The sequence below is a fragment of the Geotrypetes seraphini genome, chromosome 6 (genome assembly GCF_902459505.1).
Source record: "Geotrypetes seraphini chromosome 6, aGeoSer1.1, whole genome shotgun sequence".
Classification (NCBI taxonomy): Eukaryota; Metazoa; Chordata; class Amphibia; order Gymnophiona; family Dermophiidae; genus Geotrypetes; species Geotrypetes seraphini.
In genome coordinates this window covers 170,052,272-170,075,198 of record NC_047089.1, presented here as the reverse complement: position 1 = coordinate 170,075,198, position 22,927 = coordinate 170,052,272, and the positions used below count along the sequence as shown (strand labels likewise).

General features: G+C 42.8%; 1 protein-coding gene across 6 annotated transcripts in view; it reads left to right on the top strand.

Annotated features, from left to right (window-relative positions):
• The window catches only part of FRMPD4 (FERM and PDZ domain containing 4), a 726,784-nt gene that overhangs the window by 271,152 nt on the left and 432,705 nt on the right, over positions 1-22,927 (top strand). The window contains exon 1 of one of the 6 annotated variants that reach the window (XM_033948888.1): positions 8,156-8,211. The exons of the other annotated variants lie outside the window; for them this stretch is intronic. Within the exon in view, the coding sequence (XP_033804779.1) occupies positions 8,186-8,211 (26 nt within the window). The 5' untranslated portion in view covers positions 8,156-8,185. Of the gene's footprint in view, positions 1-8,155; positions 8,212-22,927 lie in introns of those variants that run through there. 6 annotated transcript variants of the gene reach the window in all.

Below are 22,927 nucleotides of genomic sequence, written 5' to 3'. Positions count from 1 at the left end.
TTTTTACTGGTTGATATTGAGCCAGTGATGGTGAGTGCTATTTTTAAAATGCTCACCACTTCTAGGAACCAGTATTGAATATTTGTGTGACTGTCCATACCCAGAAGTTAAACTGGTATGGTCGATATGAACTGTACTCGCATAGCATAGTGATTTAAATGCTCTGATGCTAGCAATATTTTACCTGTGCAGGAATTTACATATTACCTCTTTTATTAAAGCTGACGGCGCAGGCCGATGCGTTAAATGCTGCAAGCCCATAGGGATTGAATGGGCGTTGGAGAATTGGCCACACGGCACTTGCTCCCATGGCTTAGTAAAAGAGGGCCTTAATTCTTGCATTGTGCATAGCTGTGATTCCGTTGAACAGTATTATTACATCCAAATATCCCCCCCCCCTTTTTTTTTTACATAGCTACAGTAGCAGCTACTGCTGTAGTAACTGCCCCGAAGCCCATAGAAATTTTAAGTGCTTCGGGGCTTCTGCAAAATGGAGAGAAAGAGTTTTAAGAAATGAGAAAAAGTCAAATATTTAGGACAGTAAGTAGGTTTAAGAGACTTAAGAATTGGTCATGTGAGATTTGGCTTTTCCTTCTTTTATCTTCCTACTATATAATCAGACATTTAGCTTAATATTTTTATCAATAAAAAGAAATTATGGAATAATTTGTACTATTGTCCTTAAAATATTAAACTGTTCTGAGGTATATAATTAGTTTGTTTCTAATGAGGTGTGAGTAGAAAAATTAACGCCAAAATGTTAAGGAATTGACTCATATTATTTGATCAGGCAATAAGTGGGCTCCTTCTGCAAGTAAAACAAAAAAAAAAGGTCAATCTCGCTGGGCAATTTCTCCAGCCGCAGCACATACTGTTAAGATACTTGTCTGCAATGCATATTGATCGCTGAAAGAGCGGGAATAGGCATCCAGGGTTTCTTTGGCTTTTGTTTAAGGCAAATATATATATATATTTTTTAAATGTTTTAGATCATAAAACTCGTGGGCAGAGTCTGGAAAGGGACAATGCCTCCCTCCCAAACAATTCAGGTTGGTGGTATTTAAATTTTGCTGCTGTTGCTGCCTCACTTCCATCCCCCATCCCTCTCCTTTTACAAAGCTGGGGTAGTGGCTGTTGCGCGCCAATTGCTTCGACACCCATTAAATCCCTTTGGGCATCATAGCAATTACTGCAGCAGCAGCCATTACCACGGCTTTATAAAAGGAGCCTTTTATATTTCTTCCTTTCCTGCCCTCCCAACAACAACAAAAATATGGTAAGAATATATTACTCTTTTGCAGCTACAAATGAACAGATAAGGAGATTGAACCTGGTGGCAAAAGACCTTGGAGGAGGGAATAGGACTTGAGTGATAGAGAAAGAGAGTGTGTTTTGTGTGTGTGTGAGAGAGAACTGTGTGTGTGTTTGTTTCTGTGTGTGTGTGTGAGAGAGAGAAAGAGAGTGGGGAGTGGGTGGGTGCATGTGTGGATACAGTATAATCTTATTATAATGGACTCGCTTATAATGGAACCTCGTCTATAGCGGACGAGGTCCGCTGGTCCCGGCCGAGCGCTTTTATAAACATGCAGAAAATTATCGCATATAGCGGACTTTCGGATATAACGGACAACTAATTTGGTCCCCAGAGCCGCTTTTAGCTATAGTTTTATTCGGCTATAATGGACATGCAGGCTCCGCCTATAAGTTGTGTGGCGTGCCGATGATATAGTATCAAAATGCAGTCCAGAAGAAAATGACAGATTATTTTTCTTTCCAGTACAGTACTACATAATGCTTTAGAACATCTTTTAGTATTCTGGTTTTGCAATCATTTCATGCCATACCAATGTTTTGCTGAGTTTTGTTATTGATGTTGCTGATATGCTTGTGCAGTGACTGTTGTTCATTGATTGTACATTGTTTCAAGTTGACCTAAATAAAGTTAAAAAAACCCCCAAACCTTTGGATATAACGGTCTCTGGATATAACGGACCATTTTTCAAGGTCCCTTGAAGTCCGTTATAACGAGATTATACTGTAGTTGCCAAAATGAGGGAAGGAAGAGGGGTAATAAGGAAGTCCCTCCCACTCCCCAATTGGTCTGAGTTCCCTATTTAGAAGAACACCAGATTCATCTAGTATGATATAACATTATCGGAGCTGAGGTTACCTGCTGGTAATATTTATTGGATGGTGGTGTGGGTTAATTGGGGGAGGGGGGTAGGAGGCAGAGGATGAAGGGAATATATGAGATGATGTCAAGGGTCTGTAGAATAAGGATTGACAAGTTTATAAGAAAGGGTTTATAGAGAGAGCTTGTAAGAGAAAAATGATTGGAGAGGATTTTGAGGTGATGGGGTGGAGCAGTCACAGGATTGGTTGGATGATTGTGGCAGGCAGGAGGAGTTCTGTGAGGAAAGGGGAAGAGTAGAGAATTCTCTTCAGGGAAACATTATCCCTCTCTCCTATGTGTGCTGGTGGTATGTTTTGTATTAGTGTTTTGGTGGTGGTGGTGGTGGGGGGTTGCAGGACTTAAATGGGTTTGGTGGAGCTTTGGGGATTGGGGGAAGCGGTCACAGCTTTGGGCGGTGTGGAAAATGGCCTAGTTGGAGCTAGGAGACGAGCAGTTAATAAATAAATAAATAAATAAATTTAACACTTGTAGGTGACACTGCTGTGAGGTGAAGCATGGCCTGGCATCACCATGGGTCATGTTTGAGGGAATGTTATAAGTTTAAAGACTTAACAGGAGCTAGTTTCAACACCGAATAGCTCACTGGGGGTGGGGGGGGGGGTGAAATATGCATTGGGGAGTTGCTGGTTTTGGACACAGATTGTATTGTAAGTGGAGATAATATTAGGATAGATAAAGCTGTGGCCAAATATTTATTCCAATAAAATTGAGTTGTGTGATTATTGATTGATGGTGCTTAGCTTTCAGTTGCAAGTGACGGAGTGTGAATGCTAATGTTAAGGGTTTGGAGGGATGCTTACTCTAGTGAGGACCTTGAATCCTTTCAAATGAAGCTAAGCAAAGACTATGATGCCTTGGAGAAAATAAGGAACTGTTATAAATCTAAGATTAGTATGGCTGTCAACAGGCAGCAGGAATTGTTAGCGACTGTGAAATTCCTTATAAACGGTAAATAAGCTGAGACAAGCTATTTTGCTGCAGTGCTGACAATTCTATTCTTGCGCTTACTTGTAAGATTGCTAAAATTAAGAATCTTTTGCTGTGCAATTGTTTGCTGAAAATAGGCTCACCGATAATACTTATATGTGGTTAAATTTTGAGACTGTTTTGTTGAATGAGATGTCTATTCTGAAAAAACTTAAGCCCAAAATGTCCCTTCATTATCCATGCTTTCTATTCATACTGCGACAATTATGTTAAAAAAAAATTGCACTTTTAGGGTACTTTTTCCAACCGTCTGAAGATCGCCACTGTCCATCCCCTTGCATTGGTTACCTATTCAATTTTCCATTAAAGTTAAAATGTTGCTTCTGAATTGCAAAACGATGCATCATTCTGTTTTTCCACAGGTCAAACATCTTTAGGCCCGGAAAGGCTTTGAAATTAGAAGGAATATTGCATGTGATCATTCTAGCTTTGTTGAAAATATACTTTGCAGAGACAAAGGTCGACGCCTTTTCATTTGTCGGTTGCAGGACTGAAAAAAGTTAACAGACTTTCAGTGATACTCAAGAAACGTCTGAAAGCTTTCTTTTTGATCAGGCCTTCTGAGCACAAAATATTACAATATTTTATATCTACTGTATAATGTTAAGATACACAAGAGTTAATCTAGGTGATGGAACAATTCAGTTTTTGCATAGATATTATCTTTTATTTTTAGTGTTCTGGTTTTCAAAATTTATTGTATGGTTTTGATTAAAACCTGTTTTTGTAGATTATACGTGTAGTGATACTTCTTGCTCCCCCCAACAAAGTCATAAGAACATAAGAACATAAGCAGTGCCTCCGCCGGGTCAGACCATAGGTCCATCCTGCCCAGCAGTCCGCTCCCACGGCGGCCCAAACAGGTCACGACCTGTCTGAATCCCAGAAGGGGCCCCCTTGCCACCTTGGTTTCCCATTGAGTCCTATCTTCCCATCGAAGTCCTAACCCTCCGGTCTTGCACATGCCCGACCTGGTTGGGTTTCTATACTTATTACCTGGTTAGCTTTCTATACCTGTGTTACATCCCAGCACCTCTCTCAGGTCGATAAACTATGCCTGTGGCTAACACTAGGTTGCCCATGTTATGGAAATAAAACCAGTAAAACTAAAAGAAACTGCAGAACAATGTACAGTCAAACCTCGGTTTGCGAGTAACGCGGTTTGCAAGTGTTTTCAAAGATGAGCTAAACACTCTAGCAAATTTTGCCTCGCAAACCGAGCGTTGACTCGATTTGCGAGCCCTCACCCCTGAGAACTGGCATCGCCCCCCACGAATCTGCATCACCCCCCCGTGAACCAGCATAGCCCCCCTGCCCAAACCCTTACTTCGATTGGGCGCCGGCTGTATTACTATTTAAAAGGGTTTATCAAAGACCTTCGGTCACTGTCCTCACTGGGAAGAATACCAGGAGTTCAAAATAGTATACAAATTAAGTTTTATTACATAAATATAGTATTTCTAGCCATAATCATTAATTAAGTACAGAGTTTGAATCAATATGTTACCGGTTATTGCATCATCACTCCGTCGGGGGACCACGATCGGGAGGCTTATTCAATATGTCATCACACAGCTCGTCAGCAGTGGAAAAGTCCCTAACTTTTTTTCAGGGAAAGCACCATTTATATTGTACTTTTTACCCATCCCCTCATTGTGGATTGGATAATCTGACGCGTGCTACTTGCATGCCGAACTGATGTTTACCAATCAGTATGTGTTAAAAACACCTAGCCTGGTTCGTGCTAATCACATGCTTAGCTGATGTGCTTCTGTGATCACCAATCAGTATGTGTTTACGACTTGTTTTCATAGTACCTGTGTTTTCCCTGTAACAACTGCCACGTATCCAAGGCAATCTCACTCAATATCAATATTCCTCACATTCCATTCGTTTCTCATTTGTATCACACTGGCACGCAGCACCAACCCACAGGATGTGCCGGTACCCAAAGAGCCTGCTGCCTGCCACTTGCTGCTGATTCTGCTGGGCCTTGAGCATCTGCACATGCTCAAGGTCTTCTGGCTCCCGTTCTCTCCGAGGCCTTGAGCATGCACAGATGCTCAAGGCCCAGCAGAATTAGCAGCAGGCGTCAGGCTCTTTGGGCACCGGCACGTCCTGCGGGTTGGTGCCGGTTCCTGATCGCGGTAAGGTTTTGGGTTTGGGCGGGCGGAGGGCGATGCCGGTTCGCAGGGTGGAGTGGAAGCGTGCCAGTGGCCTTGCTAGGGGGGGGGGGGGGTTGGGGGGAGGTGGAACGAATTAAGCGAGTTTCCCTTTCTTTGGGGAAACTCACTTTGATATATGAGCACTTTGGTTTATGAGCATGCTTCTGGAACAAATTATGCTTGCAAACCAAGGTTCCACTGTACTTGATTCAGGCACTTTATTTGGTCAAATAAACGTTTTAATAGAAAAAGCCACTTTGTTTCCAAAGAAATAAGGAGCCAACACGGTCCGTGTTTCGATTAGAACATCTTCCTCAGGGGTCCAGACTTTCCTTTAGATAAAATAGTCAGATTTGCACTCTTGGAACCTTGTCTTTTCCTCCCGATTGAGCAAGTCTGGTATGGGTAATAGTATAAAAGGAAATCAGGGCTCTTTTTCACATTATTACGGACCACTCTGTTTTATCTAAAGGAAAGTCTGGACCCCTGAGGATGATGTTCTAATCGAAACACGGACCATGTTGGGGCCCCATTTCTTTGGAAACAAGGTGGCTTTTTCTTTTGAAACAATGTTTGTTTGACCAGGTAAAGTGCCTGCATCAAGTACATTGTTCTGCAGTTTCTTTTTGTTTTACTAGCAGCTCGATACTCGCTGCAGACTTGTTGGATTTCATTTTTTTTCTTATGGAAATAAAACCACCAAAGACTTGTTGTAGTCAACAATCACTCAAGCTTTCCTGTAGTTATGGTGAAAATTGATCTATATCCTGTAGCAGACATGTTGCTATTTTAGTGCTTCCAAGTGCTATTTTAGTGCTTCCAAGTTCATGAACCGTGAGCACTATAGAACTCTATACTGTCTACTGATGTTTCATTTACCCATTCACACACTATAATATTTATGGAATGATGAATTATTAATTCTGCTTCCTGTAATACAATTTGAAAAAAAAAAAAGAAATAGAAATGGGATGAAATCACTCCCTTTAAATATTAATACCCATGCATATTCACAGCACAAATCATGCCACATATACTCACAACTTCATGTCGGAATGATCAGTACAACTGAGCATGTGAACAGCACTTTGGGCCAAATTCTATAAACGGTGTCCGGTTTGTAGGCGGCAGTAGGTGTCCTGCTGCTGTCTAACCAGCCAATCAGGATGCTCGTTTTCTAAAAAAACAACCCAAGACAGGTCGCCTACACTGTATGCACCTGTCGTGGGTGCAGAGAGGCGCCTAAGAACACTTTTGCTCACCCAAGGCTGGGCGTGGTTATGCCTGGAAGTGGCCTTAGGCAAGCTTAAGTGGCGCTAGGCATCTCCCTAGGGCCGCTATAGGTGGCTGAAATGTTGGCCATTGAAATGTTCCACTGAATATCCCAGTTAGTGGCTAGCTGCTAAACAGCTATATTGGGCAGCACAGCCGGCTAGGTGTGGATGTTCAGCACCAAATCGGCTGTGTTTAGTGGTCAAAATAGGCCACCTAAATAGCAGACGTATCTTTGCTAAGCAATTAGCTGATTAGTACTGAATATTGGCTTAACTAGGGTTGCCAGATTTTCCAATCAGAAAATCCAGCCCCCTAGATCCGCCCCAGGCCTGCCCAATTCTGCCTATCCCGCCCCCAGTCCCGCCCCCACTGCCTGCTCTTGTCAGGCAGGGAGGAAAACACTCAAAGGAATTTCAATGGCACCAAGTCTCACTTATCAAATAGTCCACAATGAAAAAAGACTTGTGTGTATAATATCTATAGAAACAATATTATCTATTAACAAAGAGCTCTCAGATACCTACACCGTTAAATCATGATAGATTGTTCCAACGGCTAATGCAGGATATCATTCATTGAGCTCTTAAGTTTTATCAAAAGTGCAAATGCTTTGTGCAATAAATTCAAATAAAGTGCATAGTGCTACTAATATAACCAACATTAGCACTTATCTTGTGTTGTAAAGGAAATTAATTCAAAGTGCCCAGTTGGCATGCGCGTACTTCCTCCCTGCCCAACGCGATTTCAGGAGGCTTTTCAAAACCTGGACAAAATGCCAGGTTTTGAAAAGCCTCAAAAGGAGGACATGTCCGGTGAAATCGTCTGGTAACCCTAGGCTTAACCGGCTAAGTTGCCACAACCAAAAGTAAAACCAGATATTCAATGCTGCCCTCTGGAAATGGCCCGGCATTAAATATCCAGGGTGAGCGCTGACCACAGGATTTAGGCAGGCTGCCTCCCATGGTCTGAATATCAGCCCCACTATCTCTTTTTAGGAGCAGGTAGCCTCAGCTGTGAGAAACTCATTTGTAAATCTGCAGCTGGTGAAACAGAATTGTACATTTGGGCAGGTCCTGTAGGCAATGCAATATTGTATTCTTAGATCTATAAGAAAAGGAGCTTGTCCAAACTGTAGTTTATTCAAAACCTGGCCGCTAAGATCATCTTGAGCAGAAAGATAGGAGAGGAGCACACCATATGGTCCTCCTTGTTATCAGTTGAAAAATAGAATTTAATTCACATTGACCATAACTTTAAGATGTTCAAGCCCATTTTAATTCCATACATACATACCTATTAGAGAACTGCTTGATGGTTTCTCATGCTAAGGGAGAAATGTTTAGGGCTGAAGAACATATCTTGCAAAGAGAAGGGCCCTTTGATTGAAATTTGTTCTCGCTGGTTCTTAAGCTGAAAAAAAAAATCAAGTTGGCTCTCTGGATGAGTCAGATATTTTGGGTGTTTTATTTCTGGATTTCACAATTATTGATTTTCCGGATGACTTTATTTTTCTTTGATGAATTGTTTTGTTTTAGAGGCTCCTGCCTGGTTAAACCCTGCTGAGATGGCCAGCTGCCAACACTTAGCCAGGTAATGCCACTGAATTTCTGCCTTAACTGGTTGAAACCAGTTAGTCAAGGGGTAGTCTGGGGTAAAGTTTGTGCAGAGCCAATACTTAAGTGGTTAGCAGTGATGTTCAGTCTACTTAGACATGGGAGCAAACTTTTCAAAATGATTGGGGGTGCTAAACACGGTCTGGCCAATAGTCAGCACTATATAGTTCCAAATTTCTAAGTTTTCCTGCTTATCAAAAAATGTCTTAGCGGCTTACAATCTAATCACATTGGGGAGGTGCGAGTGTGGACATGACAAGAACGTGAGGAACAGGGTAGAACTATAGAGTCAGGTAGGATAAAAGGGAGGTCTACACAGAAGGGTAGACTCTGCTTCCCTGGTTTCCAGAGAGTAGGGTTGCCACATTTCCTCTCTCCGCCCCATTCTGCTACAGTCCTGCCATGTCCCACCTCCAGCTCCACCTCATTCTTCCCAAGCCCCACCTCCAGCCAAACTTCCTGTCTCCTTCCCTGAGGTCTGGAGGGCCAACATGGCTTTTGATGAACCCTAGCTATAATATTAGCCCAACATGAAAATAATATAATTTGTGGTACATGAGTGTTTGATCATGAAAATACAGAAGTGATAAGTTAAAAATTCAAAAGTGGAATCATTTGGTCATTCTAGATGAGGCATAATTAAAACAAACGTACAATGCATAGAAACAGAACATAGGAGATATAAACAGCTAGACTATTATTTCAAGAGTACTTATGCCATCAACAAAGGCACTGACCAAATAAATAGTTAAAAAAATATCTGCACCACTTACATTGATAACTTTAACTGTTTAAAATGATAAATAGCCAAAGCTATGAATGTTAAAATGTGACATTAGAGAATGACACGGTGAAAAAATTGGTCCCCGTCACCGCCCCGTCCCCGTCTCACCATCCCCGTCACCGCCCCGTCCCCGTCTCACCATCCCCGTCACCGCCCCGTCCCCGTCTCACCATCCTCTTCACCGCCCCGTCACCGCCACTGCCACCCCATTCACCGCCCCGTCACCGCCACTGCAATCCCATTCACTTTTCTTTATTTACGTATAAAGGAAACATTCTTTAAAACTTTAAAACTTAGTTAAATATTTGTTAATAACTATACAAAAACAAAACACGCAGAGAAAAAATTAATTAATATAAATTCCCTGACTTCCCTGCACTGTCCCCCCTTGAAGGTCTGTCCCCATCCTGAAAGCCTGATGCCCCCCCCCGACGTCCGATACATCCCTCCCCCCGAAGGACCGCCGACTCCCCAACAATATCGGGCCAGGAGGGAGCCCAAATCCTCCTGGCCACGGCGACCCTCTAACCCCACCCCGCACTACATTACAGGCAGGAGGGATCCCAGGCCCTCCTGCCCTCGACGCAAACCCCCCTCCCCCCAACGACCGCCCCCCCAGCCGACCCGCGACCCCCCTGGCGACCCCCACGACCACCCCACCCCCCTTCCCCGTACCTTTGGTAGTTGGCCGGACAGACGGGAGCCAAAACCGCCTGTCCGGCAGGCAGCCAACGAAGGAATGAGGCCGGATTGGCCCATCCATCCTAAAGCTCCGCCTACTGGTGGGGCCTAAGGCGCGTGGGCCAATCAGAATAGGCCCTGGAGCCTTAGGTCCCACCTGGGGGCGCGGCCTGAGGCACATGGTCGGGTTGGGCCCATGTGCCTCAGGCCGCGCCCCCAGGTGGGACCTAAGGCTCCAGGGCCTATTCTGATTGGCCCACGCGCCTTAGGCCCCACCAGTAGGCGGAGCTTTAGGATGGATGGGCCAATCCGGCCTCATTCCTTCGTTGGCTGCCTGCCGGACAGGCGGGTTTGGCTCCTGTCTGTCCGGCCAACTACCAAAGGTACGGGGAAGGGGGGTGGGGGGGTCGTGGGGGGCGCCAGGGGGATCGCGGGTCGGCTGGGGGGGCGGTCGGAGGGTCTTGGGGGGGGCGGTCGTTGGGGGGGAGGGGGGTTTGCGTCGAGGGCAGGAGGGCCTGGGATCCCTCCTGCCCGTAATGTAGTGCGGGGTGGGGTTAGGGGGTCGCCGTGGCCAGGAGGGTTTGGGCTCCCTTCTGGCCCGATATTGTCGGGAAGTCGGCGGTCCTTCGGGGTGGGGGTGCGAGTGGTCCTGCCGGGGGGGGGGATGTATCGGACGTCGGGGAGTCGGCCGGGCAAGAGGGCTTGGGCTCCCTCTTGCTCCGATCGCGGGTGCGGGTGGGAGCGCGTGCGAGCGGTCGTTCGGGGTGGGGGTGCGAGCGGTCCTGCTGGGGGGGTGAATCGTGCGTCGGGCGGTAAATAGCGGTTCCTAGAAGGGGGTACATTGGCCCGCGGGGACAAACCTGTTCACCGTTTCCGCGGTCGGTGAATGGCCTTGTCCCCGTCACCGCAGCGACTGCTAGTTTTCTTCCCCGTTTTCGGCGGTGACCCGCGGCTTAAATGCGGTGGCCGCGGGTAAACCGTCACCGTGTCATTCTCTATGTGACATCTAAAGTTAGGTAGTCGACCGACCATGGCTTAATAAATACAATCCAGCGTGCAGAATTGCCTTTTCCTTTGCTGTAATATAGACTCCATTTGATTCTAGAGTTTACCTTTCTGACAGCTAAATATTTCATGTGTTTATTCCATGTTTCATTGAATTTTTTATTGTTTGTACTATTACAACTTTATGTAATATAATAGTTTTCTTACCAAACATCCCCATACTAAGGTTACATTGAATCAGGGGTTCTCAATCCAATCCTCGGGACACACCTAGCCAGTTAGGTTTTCAGGATATCCACAATAAATATGCATGAGATAAATGTGCATACAATGGAGGAAATGTATGCAAATTTATGTCATGCATATTCATTGTGGCTATCATGAAAACCAGAATGACCTTTTGTGTCTCAAAGAATGGGTTGAGAACACCAGTTCTAAACAAACTGAATTTCTGAGGTGTCAAAATGAGCCAAATTGTCATTTGCTCTGTTTATTTTTGGCTTTAAAATGGTCGTAGGAGGAGGGCATATGAACTAAAGCCGCTTTGACAGAGAGAAAAGGCTGAAGCATGATGCACTTTGCCAATCAACGTTGAAACTTCTGGCAAGCAGAAAAACAAGCTTAGTTCTGCCTCACCTCTCACCAATCATATGGCTGATGATGTCATAAGCAGCTGACTAAGGAAGGTGAGAGAAAGCAGGGCAGCACCATTTTTCCTGCTACATTCAAACAGAGAAGAGGAGAGGAAAAGGTGCTACCTTCAAAAATTACTTTTCCAAATTCAAAAACTTCTAAAAAAAAAAAAAAGCATCATAAGAAGACAGACAGAAAATTAAGAAAGAGAGGCAGTAGCAGCACACTTTGTCAGTGTCGCAGAAAACTGACTCGTTGCAAAAAAAAACAAACAACAACTCAGACTGTGTGGGTGTGAACCTAGAGTCAGATACTGCACAATATAATGAGAATAGGCTTTAAAAACACAAGCAGTAAAAGGCAGCTAGGCACAGACAGTTTTTCTCTCAATATCACAGAAAACTCAGTTTTAATGTTCTTAAGCTTTGTAGATCCAGAGAAACCGTATCCTCAAATTAACCCAAAAAGTGCAGGCAGGACAGATTGCCTGCCTGCAACACCCTGTCTTTGTTAAAGGACTACCAGGCATATGCAACACTGTCTAGAGACACATAGAGAGAGGGGTGGATATGTAAGTGTTGACAGAAATAAAGTCAGATCAGCTGCAATAATCACGAAGAACAGAGAGGATGATGTCCATGCCATACTGTTTGCCAACCAAGCTGAAGAGAGATTTCCGTTGGAAGAAACACCTAATCACTGTGTGATTCTAAAAATGGCACCTTTTAATTGACAACCACGCCAAGTGACACCTACAATGTAGGCAACGCTTAAAGCCGTGTATAGAATCTGACCCTTAGTGTGCGCAGACAGGCAAAATACTGCAACGTGTTTTGCGGTGTTATGTTTATCCCACAGTAAGGGCCTCTTCTATCAAACTGCGCTAGCAGTTTGTAGCGTAGTGAGCCGCATTGAATGGCCCATGTTCCTGTGAGCGACGGGAGCAGCGTGGGCCATTCAGCATGGCTCTCTGCGCTAAAAACTGCTAGTGCAGTTTGATAGAGGAGGCCCTAAGTGTATATTAAGGCTTATACCTGTGATAAAAGGGCACCTGTATTACTATCGCCGCTACTTGCTTTCGCAAGTGAGAATTCGCAAAGTGAGATTTCCGGCAAAGTGTCCCCTGAGGAAGGCATTCTTGATACACCCAAACTTGGATCCTTGTTGGGGCCACCGATTTAAATAAAGACTTGATTATTGGTTGAAAAGACACCTCCCTTGTCTTTTGTTAGAGCAGGGGTGCCCAAACGGTCGATCACAATTGACCAGTAGATCACAAAGGTAACGTGAGCCAATCGCGTTGCCTTTGCGATCTTATTCTCCCTGCTTCCCTGAGCCAGGCCAGGCACATACAAGCGTCGGACTCGCAAGCCTTCACCTGTCGGAGAGGAAGTTCTGGGCCAACCAATCGCTGCCTGGCTGGCCTGGAACTTCCTCTCCATCGTTAGAATTGACATTGGAGGTGAAGGCTTGTGGGTCCGGCGCTTGTACGTGCCAGGCCTGGCTCGGGGAAGCATGGAGAAATCGGCGTGGTGACTTTGGGGGGGGGGAGGGCATGGAGAAAGAAAGAATGGTGAAAGTGGAGAAATCGGCACGATGGCTTGGGGGGGCAGGGGGAAAGAGAAAGAAAGAAAGACAGGCAGGCAGGGGGAGAAAGAAAGACAGAAATAACGAGGGGGCAGGGGGAGAAAGAAAGAGAGACAGAAAGAAAAGGGGAGGGGGGCAGAAAGAAAGAAAAGTAGGAAAAAAGAAATATTGGATTTACAGAAGGAAGGGCAACCAGAGACTCATGAAATCACCAGACAAAAAGGTAGGAAAAATAATTTTATTTTCAATTTAGTGATCAAAATGTGTCTGTTTTGAGAGTTTATATCTGCTGTCTATATTTTGCACTATGGCCCCTTTTACTAAACCGCAGTAGTGGATTTTAGCACAGGGAGCCTATGAGTATCGAAAGCAGCGCAGGGCATTCAGCGCAGCTCCCTGCGCTAAAAACCGCTATTGCGGTATAGTAAAAATGGAAGGGGTATATTTGTCTATTTTTGTACAGTTGTTACTGAGGTGACATTGCATATTTTAAAGTCATCTGCCTTGACCTCTGAAACCCCCCCCCGAATACAAATGATAATTAACATTTTCTCTGCGTATAGTGTGCTTTGTGTTTTTTTAAATGTTATTGTTCGTAGATCATTTTGACTTGGGCATTTTCAAAGTAGCTCGCAAGTCAAAAAAGTGTGGGCACCCCTGTGCTAGACTGTCTAAATGTTATCCCAGACATTCTCCCAGAGATCTCAGCTCATCACCTTCAAAGGATTCCAACTCTCCCATTTGGACATCACCTAAAATCCAACCACTCTATCGAACTCACCTAATCCTTTCTCTCTCCCCACTCCCCTCTTTTCCCTTCTCTCCCCCCACATCACCTTCATCAAACCTCAACTGGCTGCCCCTCAGTAGTTTAGGTGACAATGGTGTGATAATCTGGTAGCAACATTTTCTCTGCTGCTTGGCAACCATTTAATTTTGCCTTTCTTATTACTGTTTGTTATTTGTAAAAATGTCTTTAATTGAGTAATAAAAGTGAACATAAGAATAGCCTTACTGGGTTAGACCAATGGTCCATCAAGCCCAGTAGCCCGTTCTCCCGGTGGCCAATCCAGATTACTAGTACCTGGCCAAAACCCAAGTTGTAGCAATATTCCATGCTACCGATACAGGGCAAGCAGTGGCTTCCCCTGTGTCTTTCTCAATAACAGACTATGGACTTTTCCTCCAGGAACTTGTCCAAACCTTTCTTAAAACCAGCTACGCTATCCGCTCTTACTACATCCTCTGGCAACGCGTTCCAGAGCTTAACTATTCTCTGAGTGAAAAATAATTTCCTCCAATTGATTTTAAAAGTAACTTCATCGAGTGTCCCCTGGTCTTTGTAATTTTTGACGGAGTGGATAATGAAAGACGTGCCATTTCACTAAACTCAAGTGTCTAATGAGTTGAATAAACATTGTCAGTAAATTAAAACAGGATTTTTTTTTTGTACAGAATGGTAAATGCAGAATGATGAGCTTCTGTATCATTGCATTTTGTTGTAAGAAACAAGAATTTAGTGACACTGAATCTTGTACTTAAATTCACCTGTTATCTGTGTAAACAATGCTGTTTACTCACCGCCGAATTAATATGGTTGGAGAACAGCATGCTGTCTCAGCGTGGCTCTAGAACAGATGTGGGCAGCCAGTCAAGTTACTGTAATACCCAAATGAACATGCATTCAATCTATTTGCATATAATGGATGCATTGCATAACAAATACAGGGGATCTCGTGTATATTCATTGGTGAAATCCTGAAAACTTGACTGGGTTGTGGCCCTTGAGGATTGAGGTAGCCCACCCTTGCTCTAGAAAATCGTCAGTATCAGAGTTACTCACCTTAACATCATGAGCTCAAATCCAGCTAGAAGAGACATATTTATTTAATATGTTTTCTATCCTGTTGTCTCCAAAGTGCGCATACTATCAGTACAATGCAAGTTTTCATCCTACTTGGGACATATTAGGTGTAGTTATCCTTATGTGGCACAGACTGGTTCAGTTACCAATATAAAACAAAAAAAAACCTCCTCTGTGGAGTGACGATGTTCCTAAATGGACTTTATTTGAAAGTGTCAAAGTTCCAAAGGCCCTTTCCATTGCAAATGCAAGCAGTGTCTCACTTCTGGCTCACCACACAATTGTTTCCCACGTACTTACCTTTATAGGACCCCAGGGACCCCTGAAGAAGATTTTTTGTCGAAACATGGATCATGTTGGGTCCTTTTTTTTTTTTTAAATCTTTATTTAAATTTTAAACATATTATCAAGAATAATCTTCTTGTACAGAATATGAGTGAGTCAACATAATATAAAACAAATGAGGTAACAGTTATATGACAAAATTACTATTTACTCATCATAATTAAAGTCCCAAAATTAAATTGAGATCCAAGATGTTCCTGAGTGAGAATTATTAAAAGAAAAAGAATAAATGTTGGGTCCTGTATCCCTAGCGGACTAGGTCCTTTAAGGCTCTTATGTGGATGATTTATTTTTATGTGGATGGAATTATTTTATGTGGATGATTTCAGTGTACCTTTGGAACTTTGACACTTTCAAATAAAGTCCATTTAGGAACATTGTCACTCCACAGAGGTTTTTTTTTTTGTTTTCTCTGTATTTTCTTCTTTGTGGATATTTTGGGGTCAATTCCTTTTGTTTTTTGTCAGTTACCAATACAATTCTTTGTAGTCCATGGATCAAGGGCAGGGGGTCAGATGAAGAGGTATGGTTTTATTGCTTTTCTGAAGTTGAGGAGACCTTCAAGAGACCTGATCTGTGATGGCAGTCGATTCCAGTGCTCGGTACGAAGTGGGAGTAGGACCTTTGTTTGGCGGTTTGTAGTTGAAGGGCACGACTGGGGGCCGTTTTGAGGCGTATTTCATCCTGGGAGCGGAGGGACAATGAGTCATTTTGAAAGTCAGGCATGAAAGTTGGTGTTCTCCACTAATGCATCATTTTGTGAAACAGGAGGCCCCTGTCGGTAAGCCCTGAAATTGTGAACAGCTATGCAGAAGATACGTTCAGCTGGGATTTTTTTTCAGATATGTTTCGGCGTACTTGCTTGGGCGAATTGAAGCATAAAAGTGACTGTGCATGATTGAGGGCTCCTTTTTATCAAGCCGCGCTAGCAGGGTTAGCGCACGTGACTTTTAATCACATGCTAACCCCTGCGCTGGCCAAGAAACTACCGCCTGCTCAAGGCAGGCGTGAGCGGCTAGCGCGGCCAGCGGTTTAACGCGCGCTATTATAAGTGTTAAACCGCTAGCGTGGCTTGATAAAAGGAGCCCTGAGTTCACCTTCTCATTCAATTCACATTGATCCTTGCACCCTCTTTATTGGATCTAAAACAGTTAATCCCACGACGCTCCCCCTCCCCCCTCTAGGAACTCTATGAGCGTCGAGACCAACGCGGAACATTGAGCGCAGCTCCCTGCGCTAATAACCGCTATTGCGGTTTAGTAAAAGGGGGGGCTAGTCCTGCGACAGTTAATCACAGACACCTCAACTCTTGTCATTTAATCCCGCATTAGTTAATTCCATGTCTGTTCATTCATTAATTTATTTTCTGCACATATATTCTGTAATTTATTCTTTAAGTTTTCGTATGCTGTTTGAAGTAGACACTCATAAACATAATATATATGCAGCATGTATATAAATCAATATATAATATCTGAAATGCAGTATATGCCATATAAAAGGCGCAGGTAACCTACACACACTACTTGAACACATAAAATTTATTGATAAGAGTTACATCAACTATCGACATTCTATATGTCTGACATTATGAATGCAACAAACGAGTTTTAAATGTTTGCTGAATGTACATGTGTTATCTAATTATTTATTATGAATATGTGTGGGTTTGTTTGTTCAGGCCTAAATAAAATGAGAAATATAATAATTATTATTTTTTTCTCATCTTTCTAATAAAAATACAAGTGCAAAACAATTTAAATCCAAAGGTATATTAGGTTTATTCTAAATGTCTGCTATCACTGGGAAATAATGCTGTTTACAGATGCTTAATTTACAGTAAAGTAAATGCCTTTTGTATATATTGGTTTGTACTTCTGGGATGTCATGGAGAAATAGTGAATTAACATCATTAGCCATTTGGTGCTCTGTTTTTTAAATGAAGCAAAACCAATAGTCATGAAATTCAATAAATTACATGCTTTTCTCAGTCACTTAAACAAGTATTTATGTTTGAAACTGAAAGGTCAGATCAGCCTACATCCTCTCAAGCGCTTGCATGTACTAATTAAGCTTAGTAAAATATAACTGGGCAACTTGGTCAAGAACATAAGAATTACCATACTGGGACAGACCGAAGGTCCATTAAGCTCTGTATCCTGTTTCCAACAGTGGCCAACCCTGGTCCCATATACCTAGCTAGATCCCAAGTGCTAAAACAGATTTTATACTGCTATTTTAGGAATAAGCCGTGGATTTGCTCAGGCCATCTCAATAATGGCCTATAGTCTTCTCTTTTAGGAAATTATCTAAACCTTTTTTTAAACCCTGCTATGCTAACTGATTTCACCACATTCTCTGGCAACAAATTCCAGAGTTTAATTACATATTGTGTGAAGAAATATTTTCTCTGTTTTGTTATAAATCCACTACCGTATTTCCCCATATATAGGCTGCGGCTTATATATGGGTTTTGCAAGCCTGCACAGTAGGTGAGGCTTGCATAACTGGGGGAGAGAGGGGGGCTTATACTGTTTTTTAAAAATCATCCCCCTCCCCCTTAACTCCCTCACTGGATGGCGGACGGCTGCCTTCTTGAATCTCGTGGCTAGCGGTGCAGGGTAGGAGCAATCTTGGCCATCAATTCTCGCGGGACTGGTTCTTGTGGGACTTGTGGTCCCGCAAGAACTGACAGCAAAGCCAAGCAGGAAGCAGCGCAGGGCCGGGCTGGAGATCAAAAAGATCACTCCTGCCCTGCACCGCTGGCCATGAGATTCAAGGCGACAGCCGTCCGCCGTCCAGCAAGGGAGGTAAGGGGGGGGGTGATTTAAAAAAACAGTATAGGCCACCTCAGTTACTGGTAGATAAGCTAAGGCTAATACAATGGGGCGGCTTATCTACCAGTTTTAAAACATGCATAGGCATTTCCTGCAGCCTGTACATGGGGCAGCCTATACAAAGAGTGGCCTTTATGTGGGGAAATAAGGTAATTAGTAGCTTCATCGCATACCATCTAGTCCTAGTATTTTGGGAAATAGTAAAGAAGCAACTCATATCCACCCCATCCACTCCACTCAGTATTTTATAGACCTATATCATATCACCCCTGAGCCATCTCTTCTTCAGGCTGAAGAGCCCTAGCCAGTTTAGCTTTTCCTCATAGAGAAGTCATCTCATCCTTTTTATCATTTTTGTTGCTCTGCTCTGTATCTTTTCAAATTCCGCTATATCTTTTGTGAGATACGTCGACCAGAATTGCACACAGTATTCGAGGTGTGGCCATACCATAAAGCGATACAAGAGCATTATAACATTTTCATCTTTGTTTTCCGTTCCTTTTCCAATAATTCCTAACATTATCTTTGCTTTCTAAGCTGCCACTGCCGCACATTGAGTTGAGGGTTTCAGCGTATTCTCAGTGATGTCACCTAGATCCTTTTCCTGGGCATTGACTCCTAACGTGGAACCCTGCATCACGTAGCTATAGTTCGGGGTCCTCTTTCTCACATACATCTCTTTGCACTTGTTCATCATCTGCCATTTTGATGCCCAGTCTCCCCAGTTTCACAAGGTCCTCTTTGCAATTTTTCACAATCCTCTTGCGATTTAACAACTTTGTGTCATCAGCAAATTTAATTATCTCGCTATTTATTCCAATCTCTAGATCGGTGATAAATATGTTAAAAAGCAGCGCTCCCAGCACAGACCCCTGGAGAGAATTTGTTTTGCTTCTTTAGGAAAATATAGCTTAGTATACTGTATATATGTTGTTACCGAAATATAAGGAAAGATCATTGCATCCAAGATTAATGAGACAGTTACCAAGCAACAATTTATACACAGTAACTGTAAAGCCAGTGCAGTAACTGTTGGATGCATGGCCAGCATCTACTCTTCAGTTACCACAAAAGCAGACACTTACCTCTTCCCCCCACCCTTTTTATAAAACCACACTAGTGTTTCTAGCACTGACCGCAGTGGTAACAGCTCCAGTGCTCAAAGAATTCCTATGAGCGTCAGAGTTGTTACCACTGCGGGCAGCACTAACAACGCTAGCGTGGTTTTGTAAAAGGGGGTGTTATTTGCTTATATATTTTTTTTATTTATAAAATCCTATCTCCTGTGTATCTTCAAATCTGGGCAGCTTACAATAAAACATACACTATGAAATGAAATTCTATTTGTTTTAATTAGTGAAATTAATTTGTTTTAAATAGTGTGTGTGTGTGTGTGTGGGGGGGGGGGGGTTTGTACATGATTTTGTGCATGCTATTTTGTAAACCATTTAGAATTGTTTCGTATGTGTCTGACCCTTGATCTCAATAATATGGGACATAAAATTGACTGACTGACTGATTAATGAATCGACTGATTGATTAGTTAAAACAAAATCAATATTAAATATAAACAAACAAAAAATTACTAAACCATCTGCTGTGCATCAAAGCATCGTGCCAAACTCAATTAAAGATGTACTAAATCAATCTGTGGGAAATGTTTACTGATAAAGATAAGCTTTTAACTGTTTACGGAAAGACAGTAATGACAGAACAGAATGTAATGATAGTGGTAATGCTTTCCGTAAAGTTGTCCCCTCAATCATACTGTAAAAAAGCTCTGATACTCATCCAAAATGAGGAAATATCCAAAAGGTTCTTATCATTAGAACGGTTAATACATTTTCAACAAAGCAGCAATGCACAAGGGAGAATCATTGTGTAAAGATTCTATAAATTAAACCATTATCATAAAATGAATGCTCCACATAATCAGTAACCAATGTAACTTCATCAAAGTTGGTGAAATATGTTCAGAACGGGATCTTGCAAATCAATCGTGCCGTTCTATTCTGTACAACTTGCAATTCAAGAAAAAGAGCATTGCGGTAATCGAAAAGAGGTGGAACATAACATTGCACAACTGTACGAAAATTAACTGGACTGAAAAAAATTCCACAAATGGCAAACTGTCAGAGTCTCTAAAGGGCACTGTTGCCGGCAGCCACCTTAAAAGCGGCCGCTGGTCGCGTGCCAATCACACAATGTCACTGTTTAGAAAAATCACACATCCAGAAAAGATAAGCGCCAGAAATGAGAGCCAGAAGGCCTTGAGCATGCACAGATGCTCAAGGCCCAGCCCAGGCAAATGGTGGGAGATTTCTTTCAGTCGCAAAACCGGCAGATGAGGTAAGGAGCATGTTTGGTAGGAAGGGCAGACGGATGCCGCTTTCAGCACTGGGGTGCGATGCGGTTCTCGCAGGGAGGGGGGGTGCGATGCCGATTCAGGAGGTGCGATGCCGGTTAGAGCAGGGGGGAGGTGTTCGTGTAGCAGAACATGCTCGGTTTGCGAGACAAAAGTTTGCTAAGTGTTTTGCTCGTCTTGCAAAACACTCGCAAACCGGGTTACTCGCAAACCGAGGTTCCACTGTAGAACATAAATGTCCAGTGCAGTGCAGAAAAGAGTCCAGTTGTACTCCTAACATAGGCCCTCTTTTATTAAACTGCGCTAGCAGTTTGGAATGCAGAACGCCGTGCTGAATGGCCTGCGCTGCTCCCGACGCTCATAGGAACTCAGTGAGCATCGGGACTAGCGCGGATCCCCGCATTAGAAACTGCTATTGCAGTTTCGTAAAAGAGGGGGGGTGGGGATAGACTCTTTGTATGAGGGAGGTGCTGAAAAATTCTCAGCCCGAGCAACCAACTTCCTAAATTCTGAGCATTTTATTTTGCTGCCAAGGTAAACGCACCGAAGGCCGTAGGAACTGAATGGGCTTCGGTGCATTTACCGCGGCAGCATCGATACCGTGACTTTGGGATCACGTTTAAGATGATTTTTATGTAGGTTTTATTTACTGTCACCCCCTCTTTTACTAACGCGTAGCATGGGTTTTAGCGCCGGCAGCAGGGTAATTCTTATGAGCGTCGGAGCAGTTAACGCCGCTACCGGTGCCACAACCCACGCTAAGTGTTAGTAAAAGGGGGGGGATGTTTTAACTTTTATGTATGTTTTTTTTATACCCTGCCTAAAACAACTGTGGATATATGAGCTATAGATGATTTTTTGTTTTTAAATAATAAACTCCTCATTCTGACTTAACCCAGGTCTGCATAACACTGCCACAAAATTGCAGTCGACATTAAATTAAATTATTCATTCTGGTGGGAATCCCTATGTTATGTCTTTAAAATGGAAAGATTCATGGCCATTCAGAAGGGAAGTTACAAAAAATGTATGGAAGTTTGGGAACCATAACTAAAAATATTGTAAGGAATGACTTATTTATCTAATTGAGGAAAACATACACATCCTGGGGAGGGGGAAGGGGTATGTTTTGACACTGTTTAAGATGTATAGATAGGTTGTTTATAGGTAATTTTATGAGTTGTTGGTCAATTGGATAAATGGGTGGGGGAAAATAATTTTTATCATTATTTTTAACAAGTTTATTGTGCTGTAATACTAATATTTTATGTAAATGCATCATTTACTGTGCACAATTATAGTTTTAAAAATGAATAAAGAAGTTAAAAAAAATAAAAATTACAGTCGACATGTCCTGAAATATGATGATGATGATTATTATTATTTAAAAAAAAATATATCTAGTAATTAGATTTCAGGCAAGTAAAACATGTTGGTGTGTGGGAAAAGGTCCTCATATCCTGAAAAAGTATAAGCTATCAATTTACTATATTTCTACAGCAGCGGCAGTGGCACGATTTCTGGCACAATCTCATTTTACATAAACTCGCACAAGGATATACACACTGCAGCTGTTATCCTTACCCACAGCTCCATCTATCTCCAAGTGCAAACTGCTGGCCTGTGTTTACATAAATTATTAGGTTGTTAAATTGAAGAAGAACAAAGAGAACTCAAAAAAAAAAAAGCTTATTTGTTTAATTCACCAGTATTAATATGTCAGAAAAAATGGGACTTTACAGATAGGGAAAGTGCGCAATTGTTTCTTGCATACTAGTTTTCCTTTATGAGCTTCAAAGAAGTGATTAAGTGGAAACTTCCATATGGGTTAATGGAAATGTCTTCACTTACTTTTATCATCACATTAGATTTTCTTTGTAAATATTCATGCTTTCTGTTTTTAATGGTGATGCTAGCATTGCTGATTTTGCAATTACTTTTTTTTTTTTTTTGTCCCTTGAGGCATATAATTTGAATACGAGGGGGGTGCTGAAAAGTTCTCAACCCAACCAACCAACTTCCTAAATTCTGAGTGGTATTTTGCCACTGCAGCTGAAAAGTGTTAGAGAGCTTACAGTATCGCTGGCTGAGACCATCTGAAGGGTAATTGTTAGTGGAGAGCTGTGAGGATGGGGATTGGAGGAAATGGGTATTAGGGCAAATAGATTGGTGGAAGGATTAAGGGGGAGGAATAGGATTGGTTGAGAAAGGTGCTGGAGGATTGGTTGAGGCTGTATGGAGAATTGGCAGTTTTGAGGCATTTTATGGGAGGGAGGCAGTGTGGAAGGATGATGGTGGAAGTTGGGAGAAAATTGTTTCCCTCCCTTTCCTCCCCATTTTCTACGTGGACAAGGGATTGGACTGTTTTGGGGGGTTGGGAGTAGGGTTTCTTTGTGTTGGTCGCAGCTGTTTGTTGCGGAAAATGATGAGATCTAGGGCAAAATATTTGGCTCATTGTGACTAATAAGTGATATATTAACTTGTTACTGATCTGTTAATGGGCGAAACCGTCTTGGGTGGTGGCAGCATCCTGTGACACTGCAAGTCTTGTTCTGGAATTGGGATTAGTGGAATGTAAAAAATGTGAGCTGG